This window comes from Tupaia chinensis, unplaced genomic scaffold, assembly GCF_000334495.1.
Source record: "Tupaia chinensis unplaced genomic scaffold, TupChi_1.0 Scaffold144255_1, whole genome shotgun sequence".
In the NCBI taxonomy this organism is placed as follows: Eukaryota; Metazoa; Chordata; class Mammalia; order Scandentia; family Tupaiidae; genus Tupaia; species Tupaia belangeri.
In genome coordinates, this window is record NW_006204113.1 from 1367974 (window position 1) to 1380221 (window position 12248).

Genomic DNA, 12248 nt, shown 5'->3' on the forward strand with positions numbered 1-12248 from the left:
CCAGCAGGTGGCATGGTGGTTAAGGTACTGGATAGTCCCACATGGCCGACTACAGTTCAAGTCCCGGATCTGGTGGTTTGCTTTCCCACTTTCCCTCTTCTCTCTCTCTCTGGTCAAATTAAAATAAATGAATAATACATCAAATTGAATAGATAATTCTTTAAAAAAAAAGACAAAGTCATGACATATTTTTTCTATGTTTTTCTATGCAAAAATGTGTCATGACTTTTCTAACAATCCAACACATGACCCAGTGACCCTGGGAGGATAGATATTACCATTATTCTCCTTTAAGAAAACACTGTTGAGGGGCCAGCAGGTGACATGGTGGTTAAGGCACTGGACTTCCACATGACTGACCACAGTTTAAGTCGTGGACCTGGTGGCTTGCTTTCTCACTCCACCACACCCTTGTCCCTCTGAATGAATAAATGAATAAATAAATAGTTATATAAAATAATTCTTAAAAAAAAAAAAAAAAAGGGAAAGAAAATACAGTTGAGGGGACCAACAGGTGGCATGGTGGTTGGGTGCTGGACTCCCACATGATCAACCATGGTTCAAGTCCAGGACCTGGCAGCTTACTTACTCTTTCTCTCTCTCTCTCTCTCTCTCTCTGTCCCTCTCCGGTCAAATTAAAATGGATGAATAAATAAGTAAAACTAAATAAAAAATAAAAAATAGTTCTAAAAAAAGAAAACACAATTGAAGAGGGACCAGCAGATGGCATAATGGTTATGTCACTGGACTCCCACATAGTCAACGGTAGTTCAAGTCCTGGACCTGGCGACTTAAAACTCACACCAGGCATGTGTGTGTTCATGCCCAAAATCCCGAGAGGAGAATGAAGGAGAGGGGATTGAGGTGTGGCCACTCCCCTGGGAGGTGATTTTTAGTTTTCTATCTCTCCAGTGAGCACATGCACCCTATAGAAAAATCTCTCTTTAAAAAAAAAAAAAGAAAACACAGTTGAGGAGCCAACATGTGGCATGGTGGTTAAGGTGCTGAACTCCCACACAGTCGACAGTGGTTCAAGTCCTGGACCTAACACAAAAATCACACCAGGTACAAGTGCATGCATGCCAAAATCCCAAGAGGACAATGGAGGAGAAGGGATTGCAATGTGGCCATACCCCGGGAGAGTGATTTCTTACTTTCTCTGTCTCTGTCTCTGGAGAGCTCACAATCCTATGGCAAAAATAATCTTTAAAATAAATAAATGAGGGACCAGCAGGTGGCATGGTGATTAAGGTGCTGGACACTCCCACATGGCCAACTGCAGTTCAAGTCTTGGATCTCGTGGCTTACTTTCTCTCTATCTCTCTGTCTCTTTGTCTCTCTCTGGTCAAATTAAAATAAATGAATGAATAAATTTTTTAAAAGTTAACTAAATAATTAAGTAAATAAATAAATGAAATATTAATTTTAAAAAAAAGAAAGAGAAAACACAAGTCCACAAAGTTAACTAAATTGCACAAATATAGGCATCAGAGCCCTGGTCATCTAAGTAACGGATTTTACAACATCCCATGTTGAATATTTCTGCTTGCCCTCCCATTTGTAACTAGTCCTCTCTACAGAGTGTCATTTTTTTAAAAAAAAAAAGAGAGATTTTTGCTGTAGGGCACATGTGCTTGACAGAGAGGCAGAGAAACAGAAAGTGAGTAAGGATCCCCTAGGGGAGATGGCCACAGCACAATCCCTTCTCTTCCATTCTCCTCTTGGGATACTGGGCACACACACACACATGCGCCCAGTGTGAGGGTTTTTGTGTTTTTTTAAATAATGCTTTCATTTACTTATTATTATTATTATTATTAATTTGACCAGAGAGAGAAAGGGAAAGTGAGAAAGCAAGCTGCTGGGTCTGAGACTCAAACCACAGTTGGCCATGTGGGAATCCAGCGCCCTCTACGACCACACCACCTGCTAGTCCCCTAGCATGAGTTTTAAGCCACCGGATCCAGGACTCAAATCACGATCAACTATGTGAGAGTCCAGCAATGTAACCATTATGCCATCTGCTGGTCCCTAGAGTGTTTTGGTTTTTTTAAAGAGAGATTTTCACTATAGAGTGCATGCACTCACCAGAGAGACAGAGAGATAGAAAGTGAGAAATCACCCCCAAGGGGCAATGGCCAAACCGCACTCCCTTCTCCTCCATTCTCCTCTCGGGATCTTGGGCACGCAAACACACGCGTCCAACAGGAGTTTTAAGCTGCTGGGTCTGGGACTTGAACCACTGTTGACTACATGGGAGTCCAGTGACAACCATTACACCATTTGCTAGTCCTTCTCTGTGGGAAGCTGCGCACCAGCGAGTCTGCTGAAGTTTCTCAGAGAGCAAACAATTACCATGATTGGTTCCCTTCCAAAAACCTGACCTTCGAAACCTTGCTCTGATTGGCCACTAGAATCCCTCAAATTTGCATACCCGGCACCTCATGATTGGTCCAAAAGCAACCAATCATAACCCACCGTTAACAACCAATCAGGGCCCACCGTTTACAACCCACCAGAGTGTATATAACCACGATGCCTGGCCCACAGTAGACAGACGACGACGACGACCAGGAAGACGACAACTGAAGAGCCTGAAGAGCTGAAACACCGCGCAGTCTCCAGACGACCCTGAAGATCCTGAAGAGCTGACACTGCGTCGTCTCCAGACAAACTGGGAGACCCTGAAGAGCTGTTAACACTACATCGTCTCCGGACGACCCTGAAGAGCTGTGATACCACGTCGTCTCCGTGCTGCTCACAGTAGACAACGCGACCCTTAAGAACTGTGACACTGCGTCGTCTCTGTGTTGTACCGTGCTGCCCACAATAAACAGACGACACTGTCGTCTCCGTGCTGTAACACTACGCTGCTTGCCCCGGCTCTCACTCCTTCACTCAGGAAACCCGTTCAGCTGTCCCCCCCGGGTCGGGACACTTCTCTATAGAGTTTTTAGCATGCTCTCTTCTTTATCCAAATTCATCCCAAATATTTGTAAAATCATGGTACTATAAAATCCTAAATCTCTTAGCAGTAATTCTCAAACAGAAATTCCAGGAAGTCAGAGGCTTCTGGTTAATGGGTAAAATAAGAGAAAGAGAATCCTCCTTTCTTTTTTATTGCCAGAGAGCAGGCATACCTGCTAGAAATGGGGAGCAGAGAGGAAAAATCACCCCACAGTAAGGTATGGTCATGCCCTTCTCCACTTCTCCATCTTCTTGGGTACTCACACATGTACCTGGAGTGTTTTAAAAGTAACCAGGGCCAGGATTCAAACCGTGGCAGGCCATGTGGGATCCTCTGCTCCCTTAACGACTAGACTATGGGTCTGGCCCATCTTCTAGATTTTTAATTGAAAATGGCATAGAGAAGCAACATTTCTGGCCTTCTCATAATGTCCTTATTTAGTGAATTATTTCTATCACTTTCTCTCAAGTCCTGCTCCCCAACCGAGGTCAAACTTTGACCACCACATTTCTGGAATGTCATTTTGTTGCCTACAAATGAAAGTCAGGAAACACATAGAACTGGCAATCCCTTCCAATCCCCGAAACTCACTTAGATGGGAGTTATATATATTACGTACACCAAGCATGCTTACGTAGAGAGAATGGTAGTATGATCCCAATGTTTACTCATTTTCTCTCTACAGCCTCTCAACTTTTACTGACCTGGGCATTCTGTATTACTTTTCAGTGTGTCAAACTCTACTTCTAAAGCTTGCCAACAGCTATTTCAGTGACTCAGCATTGTTTATCCTGAGTCACATGGCAAAGATGAAAGACTGAGGGCTTTGCAGTCAGTCATTAGGTTCAAATCACATCTCCACCACCTTCCACCTGTGATCTCATTACCTCCTCTGTAAAATGAAGCTATTACCAGCATCTCTGCAGAGTTCTTGTCAGAATTAAAAGTAAGGCAGCGGTGCATTCAGAAGAGTGCCAGGCACGCAGTGGGAACTCAATACATGGAACACTTGTATAAATATTCTACACCACGTAGTGCTGAGGACTAGAATTTCAGAAAGCAAGAACTCCTGCAGAGTATCTATTTACTCTAACCTTCCCTAGAGCGTACATTTCACAACAAAGGCGGGGACCATCATCAGTGAGCAGTTCTGAAGACCCAGAGAAATCCCTGATCCAATTGGTAATAATTCTTCAGCTATCCCATGTAGCTGGGGAATGAGGCTGCCTAACTCAGCATGATTCTGCCCACCAACAACCAGACAGCACAACAATGCACCCTTTTAAAATATCTGAATGACAGATTTATAGGATCAAAGGAATTTCATGGTACATCTAGGAAAGAAAGGTGCCTAAGTCAGCTATAAATGAAAACAAGTTTTGGTTTTTTAGAGTTATTCAGAAAAGAAGCTGCCCCAGCCTTCCTCCTTCCTTTCAATTGTTTTACCCAGTTCATGACAACAACCTGGACGTACGACATCATAACGGTCTATCCCTGCCATGAGAAAGCTCTCTCTTACCCTTGAGCTCATTCTCACTCCTTCTCTCACCTTCCGTCTAACTCCCACATACACAGCATCCCCTCAAGAATTTGAAGGTAACAGGCAAAGGTAAGATTACTTTTCACTTTGGAATAGGAAACTAAGGAGTCAGGGCCAGCAGGTGGTAAGGTGGTTAAGGCACTGGACTCCTACATGGCTGATTGCAATTCAAGTCCCAGACCTGTGACTTGCCTTCTCACTTTCTCTCCCTCTCTTTCTCCCTGTTTCTCTCTGGTAAATGCATGTGCCCTGTAGCAAATTTAAAATAATAAAATAAGAATAATGAATAAAAATAAATTAATCACTATTTAAAAAAGAAACTAAGGAGGCAAGCTGTGCAGAACATCAGGGTTCCAGGCCTTACCATGAAGATCTCATCATACATCAGCACCACTTTTTCCTTCAGTGGTTTTTTGGAGGCTGAAGATTTTCGGAGCAAACCTCCCCGTTTCTCTACCTGTGCCATGGTTAGAGAATCTGTGAAAAGAAAGCCACATTTTAGGGCAGTGAAAATACTCTATAGGATACTACAATGGCAATAGCTCATTATGTGTTTGTCCAAACCCACAGAATAAGCAACACCAAGAGTGAACCGCAATGTAAACGGGACTTTGCGTGATAATGGCAGGTAAATACAGGTGTGTCAACTGTAACTAATGTACCACTCCATGGGGGGTGTCATTAATTGGGCAGGCTGTACCTGCAAGGGGCATATGGGATACCTCTGTACCTTCCTCTCAATTTTTCTGTGACCCTAAAACAGCTCTTAAAAAAAAGTATTTTAAAAAAGAAAAATAGAGAGCCACGGTCAGTGCCAGAACATCCTCCAAGATGCTGTTAAGTCTACTGAAATACCTCGCAATGGGAAATGTTTTAAGAAAAAATGATAAACGACCAGGCTATAGATCTTGTATGTCTGTCCAACACTCCCTGCCTTGACCAGGCCGTGTCAAGATTTAAATCATTACTCAGCCTACAGCACAACACATTCTACATCCTTAAAACACGCCAGTGGACGAGGCTTAAAGCAGATCCAAAACCGAACAGGCAAGTGTAACTAGCTCCATCTATAACAGGCCTGGCCATATACTTGAGGTTGATGGAAAGAAGGCTGTAAAGCATACACTGCCCACAGACTGATGGTGAAGTTAAATTTCAAGTATTGATCGAGCTCAGGACCATTAAGGCAGGAAGTGTGCAGCAGACTGATATGCTCCATTGATTTCCCCAAAGTAAGCAGGTCCTCATCACAGCAAAGGACTTGGCCTTCACCGCCTCATAAATCACACTGCACTTGACTGTCTTCAGAAATTTCTCTGGAAAGAGACCCAAGGCCAAAAACAGCAGTTAAGAAGCCAAAAGTTAAATTTGATTTCAAAATAACTAAATATAGCAATATAGTTCTTTCAAATTAGCTGTATATATTTGTAACACTATTGCAGATAGTGCAAAACTTCGATGTATTTTTCAGTTCTATATAAAAAAAGCCCTAAAAGTCATGTGCAATTTTCCTATATTCAAGGAACTCTTTTTTAAAATGAGAATTTGAAATCCCACAAATATATAAAATCTCACTGTAGATCTATACATATCCCATCACCTCCTAGATTTTTTTTCTTTTATTAACAAAGTTCCTTCCTCTCTCACTCAAATCCTAGGTTCTAGCTGTGAAATATTTTTTTTTGGACAGGTTTTTGCTATAGGGTGCGTGCGCTTGACAGACAGAGAGAGACAGAGATACAGAAAGCCAAAAATCACCCCCAGGGGGGATGGCCATGCCACAATCCCTTCTCCTCCATTCTCCTCTCAGGATCTTGGGCACACACGCACCATGCCTGGCGTGAGTTTAAGCCATCAGGTCCGGGACTCGAACTGCGGTCGATTACATGGGAGTCCAGCGACATAGCCATTACACAAACTGCTGGCCCCTAGCTGTGAAATTTAATCTCATCCAATGGTAAGTACAGAGGCTAGGGAAGAAGCTGATTTTACTTTCAGACAAATCCAGAGCAACAGAACTAATTTACTTCAATAACTTTTGGGAAATACATTTCCCAACTTTTAGGAAACAAAATCACAATTCTGTTTAAAATGAGATACATGGCCAGCTGGTGGCACTGAGGTTAAGGCAGCTAGATCCCACACAGCCAACCATGCAGGATGAGTCCTGGACCAGCAACCTGAAAAACACACTGGGCACGAGTGCATAGGTATCCAAAACTCCTAAGAGGAGAATGGAGAAGGGATTGTGGTATGACCATCTCTCCCAGAGGGTGATTTCTCACTTTTCTGCTCTTTCTCTCTCTCCCTCTCTCTCTTCCCCTCTCTAGCAAGCACACATACCATAAACTAAAAAAAAAAAAAAAAAAAAAAAGAGCTATGCATCCAACAGTACAAAAGACACCACAAATAATGTCTTTAATACTGTAAAAAAAATAAACAAGATTCACCTTTGTACATGTACCAAAGCACAGAAATCTCCCTAACCAGATATTAAGCACCTTTAGCACAAGGACTAACTAGATTCTACACCTGTTTTTTTAAGATATTTTTGCTCTGGGAACCAGCAGTTAGAGTAATGCCTATGTCGCTGGACTCCCACGTAGTCGACCGCGGTTCACGTCCCGGACCGGGTGGCTTAAAACTCACGCCGGGCGCGTGTGCATGCGTGCCCAAGATCCCGAGAGGAGAATGGAGGAGAAGGGATTGCGGCGTGACCATCCCCCCTGGGGGGTGATTTCTCGCTTTCTGTCTCTATATCTCTGGCTGGCTGGCGAGCGCACGCGCCCTTATGGTGAAAAACCTCTCCAAAAAAATAAAAATGAAGAAAAAAAAAAAAGATATTTTTGCTCTAGAGCTCATGTGCTCGCCAGAGAGACAGAGTGACAGAAAGCAAGAAATCATCACCTGGGGGACAGGTCCAGGACTCAAACTGTGGTCGACTAGATGGGAGTCCAGCGATGTAACTATTACACATCTACCAGTCCCACTTTTTTAACAGGTATCTGGCTTACAGTAAATGCTCAGTGTTTGCTGTTCACTGATTCTGAAATAAAGAGGGGGAAAAGCTCTAAAAAATCTTAAGTCTGACTTAAAATTTTATTAAATCAAGGCTTCTATAAGTCCTCAATTTTTTTTATGGTCCAGAGAAAACTGAAGGAAAAAGCAGCAACAGAAAGAGAAGACTCTGGTTCATCAGATGGTGTGGTGGTTAAGGCATTGGACTCCCACATGGTAGTCTGCAGTTCAAGTCCTGGCCCCAGTGGCTTGAAATCATGCTGGGCACAAGTGCATGAGTGCCTAAAATCCCAAGAGAAGAATAGAAGAGAAGGGATTACAGGACCAGCAGTTAGCATAATGGCTATTGTCAGTGGACTCCCACATAGTCAACTGCAGTTCGAGTCCCAGACCCGGTGGCTTAAACTCACACCAGGCACGTGTGTGTGCATGCCCAAGATCCCAAGAGGAAAATGGAGGAGAAGGGATTGTGGCGTGGCCATTCCCCCAGGGGGAATGATTTCCCGCTTTCTGTCTATCTCTCTCTGTCTTTCTGGAGAGTGCACGTGCCCTATAGCTAAAACCTCTCCAAAAAAAAAGAGAGAAGGGATTACAACACGGCCATCCCCTCAAGGTTTTGATTTCTCTCTCTCTCTCTCTCTCTCTCTCTCTCTCTCTCTCTCTCTAGGATAGAAGTCTCACTGCTTTTTCCTATTTCCAAAAATCCCTTCCAGAAGGCCTGAGGTGAGTGATGTCCACATACATTAACAGACCATTTTGGCCTAACTGATAACAGGCTCTTCCCTAGCACAGTATCTTCTCAGTGGGTGAGTCACGCCCATAAACATTAGCAGACCATTTTGAATCATCCTACATCCTGTCCTTTGGATCTTGTATGTACACAAGCTCCCATACCTTTGTGAAAGTATACTCTTTGCTGATGCCTTTCCAAAACAGAGACCTTCCTTTTCAATCACTAACCTAAGAATTGTAAAATCCACCTATGGGGGACCAGCAGGTGGCATGGTGGTTAAGGCACTGGACACTACCACATGGCTGACCCAGGTTAGAGTACCAAACCTGGTGGCTTGCTTTCTCACATTCCCTCCCTCCCTCTCTCTCTCTCTGGTCAAATTAAAATAAACTAATTAATTAAAAAATAAAAAAGAAAAAGAAAACCACCTATGGCCTACAAGCCCCCACCTTCCAGATGTCCCGCCTTTTTGGGCCAGACCAATGAGAAGTCTTTTCACTAAATTACAAACCTTGTCTCTCACTCTCAAAAGCAAATTAAAGGAAACCCTGTATCTGATCACCCCAAGAAAAGCATGTCTACCTTTCTCCAGGTGAGTCACACACATTTGTGTTTAGAAATAGCCGCATTAATTATTATTTCTGCAAAGCTGGCATTTCTGTCGCCATGCTCTTTTCTTAAAGGAATTATCCATTTAATTTTACTTTTTAAATAATTATTTTATTTTATTTTATTTTATTTTATTTATTATTTTCATCTGACCAGAGAGGATCAGAGAGAGAAAGTGAGAAAGCAAGTCGCCAGGTCCAGGACTCAAACCGTGGTCAGTGATGTGGGAGTCCAGTCCTTAACCACCACGCCATGTGCCAGCCCTTACTATTATTTTTTAATTTGTTATAGGATATATGTACTCACCAAAGACAAGGGCGACAGAGAGAGAAAGCAAGCTGCCAGGTCCAAGACCCGAACCACCGCTGTTGGCCATGTGGGAATCCAGCGTCTCGACTACCATATCTCCTACTGGCCCCATCACTCTCCCTTTCTCTGTCTCTCTCCATCAAGTGCATCCACCCTATGGCAAAATCCAGGGGAAAAAAAAAAAAAGGAGAGAAAAGATTCTTTTGGGTACTTTACATTATATTGATTGTGGCTCTGCCTTAGAACAAGAAATACAGCCTCTGTTCAAATGTTCCTGTGCCTTTTAAATAGGTTGTCAAGAGGAAGATGTCCTTATCCAGGAAAAATAAATTAGAAATCAAGAGGATCCTATTAAGATAAATCAAAAGCAATGCAATTCTAAGCTCAGTGGCTATAGATCTTGCATGTACTCAGCATCATCCAGCTGATCAGCAGGTATAGCAGGAACCATGAGCTCCTAGATGCGAAAAGTCCATGTTTACAAACACCTACCTCTGAGGATTTATAATTGGGTTACAGCTAATCAATGTCCACCTAAATCTAATAAACTCACTTTCTCTATTTTAGAATCAATACTTTCTAATAAGCAAAAGAGGAGAGAAGATAGAAAAACAATTCCAATCTAACCTACCAAATTTCCTGAAAAATTAAATTATTTTCATCACTTTTCCTTCATTTGGAGCAAGGGAAAATTCAGCCAAGGGCCTCAACTCATTACTCTCTGTCACCCTCACAAGGCAACTGGAATTTACCACGCAAGCTGCCTGAAATGTGACAGGAAACTGACAACATAAAGTCTCCTCCCCCTGCCAGAATTCCTATCCTGGAACCCAGCAAACAAGGGTTTCTAGGATGGTATACTAGAGAAATACAGAACTCCTACACATTTTTTCTTTGGGTCTCAGATTAAAGCTGTGCTCCTAAATTTAAAGGTAAAAGATCTGATTGGTAGAGCAGTAAATTGCATCAGCAAGGAGAAGGTGATGTGTTTATATCCTCCAGGTGTTTTATTTTTTTTCTTTTACAATCCCCACCCTTTGATCTTTACAGAGAGAACCAGCCCTAGTTGTGAACCTGCAAAGCATAATGGAACAACCAAGCAGCGAAATTGAGATTTGAACACAGGGCCACCAGCGACTAGGTGTAACTAAGTCGCTGCACTTCTCAGTTACTTACGTAAAACAAGGGATCTGGACTAGACTATGATTAATGATTCCATCAGCATTACTGATAGACCACAACTACGTAATTGGTGTAATGAAATACTTTAAAACACTAGTTTAGGCACTGGGGTGTTACAGAGCGGACCCTGACGTGATTCTCTGGGAACTAATAACCTACTAGCACAGACAGACATCATAACCACTAGCACAAGGCAAATTATGAGAAATAAATGGAGCAGAGGTACAAAGAAAATGCCATCAGACCACAGGGCGGGAAAGCAGGATTCTATGACCCTGCTATGTACGCTCTCTGTTGATTTGGGCTTTAGAGTACTTCTGGTGCAGAAGTAATTCAACAAAGGCACAGTAACCCCCAGAAACATCACCTTAGGCTTTCACGTGGACTCTCAGAAAACAGGAGCCAGCAGGTGGCGCTGGACTCCCACAAGGCTGACCATGGTTTGAGTCCCAGACCTGGCAGCTTGCTTTCTCACTTTCCTTCTCTCTCTTTCTCTGGTCAACTTCAAAAAAAAAAAAAAGACAATGAATAATTTTTTTTTTTTTTTTTTTGCTAAAGGGTGCAAGTGCTCACTGGAAAGACAGAGAGACAGAAAGCGAGAAATCACCCCCCCCCACCAAGGGGAATACCTTCTCCATTCTCCTCTCGGGATCTTGGGCACACACAAGTGCCCAGCGTGAGTTTAAGCCCCAGGTCCAGGACTCGAACTGTGGTCGACCACATGGGAGTCCTGTGACATGACCATTATGCTAGTTGTTGGTCCCAACAATGAATAAATATTTTTTTTAAATAAGCAAAGTATAAAAAAAGAATCAGGCAACTTTTCAACACTAATTTACCCTACTATCAAACTTGGGAACAGCTTCAAATCCTCTCAACCTATAGTAAATCAATGAAGCCTTGTCATCCTAAACCTACGGTACAGCTTCTCTCTGCAAGATGCACAGCATACAACTTTTTAAGATCCATGTCATGAAGCAATCTAGTCATACACTTCTTAGATGCACATCACTTCAGATCCCTACAGGATGAAATGGCCAAATGTTAAGATTTTTAAATCCGGGGCCAGCAGGTGGCATGATAGTTGAGACACTGGACGACTCCCACATGGCTGATCACAGTTTGAGTCCTGGGCCTGATGACTTGTTTTCTCTCTGGTGAAGACACATGCCCTATAGCAAATTTTAAAAAATAAAACAAAGTTAAACCTAAGGCCAATAACCAATATGTAACTGATTATTCATTTATTTGTCTATGTGAAAAGCCTATGTTTACAAACACCCCCTGCACAATACAAAACAATTCTAGTAACAGAAAATAAATTTAATAGATATATACCCTCATTTGGGGGCTGGCAAGTGGTGTGGTGGTTAAAAGCACTAGATTCTCATACGGCCAACTGCGGTTTGAGTCCCGGGCCTGGTAGTTTGCTTTCTCCCTTTCCTTCCTTCCTTTTCTTTCTCTCTCTCTCTCTCTCTCTCTCTCTCTCTCTCTCTCTCCCCCTCCCTCCCTCCTTAGTCAAATTAAAAAATAATAACATATGGAGTTAAATAAATTTTTTTAAAAAAGAAATCTACTCTAATTTCGAGAGAATTATCATAATTTATCTAACTTTTAGTCCAATTCTTACATGTTCATTCTATAACCTTAAATTCTCTTCCCCCTCTAGGCATCAATTTCCCAATCTGCAAAAAGCCAGGAGACAGCTTTCAGTGAGCTTCAAATTTCATGGACTGGAATCCAGCTTCACGCTTGTAACAGACTGTTACCAAGTCTTGCCTTTTCATTGAAGCAAACTCAAACACACGTTGTACCCAGATTCTAGAGTAAACATCCTCGGAGGCAGCAGGTGGTGTGGTGGTAAAGGCGGCTGGGCTCCCACATGGCTG

The 12248-nt window shown here is 42.6% G+C and overlaps 1 protein-coding gene across 1 annotated transcript in view; it reads right to left on the minus strand.

Annotated features, from left to right (window-relative positions):
- The window catches only part of ARMH3 (armadillo like helical domain containing 3), a 270864-nt gene that overhangs the window by 244823 nt on the left and 13793 nt on the right, over positions 1–12248 (minus strand). Inside the window, exon 2 of the mRNA XM_014583337.2 lies at positions 4873–4985. Within this exon, the coding sequence (XP_014438823.1) occupies positions 4873–4974 (102 nt within the window). The 5' untranslated portion in view covers positions 4975–4985. The remainder of the gene's footprint in view (positions 1–4872; positions 4986–12248) is intronic.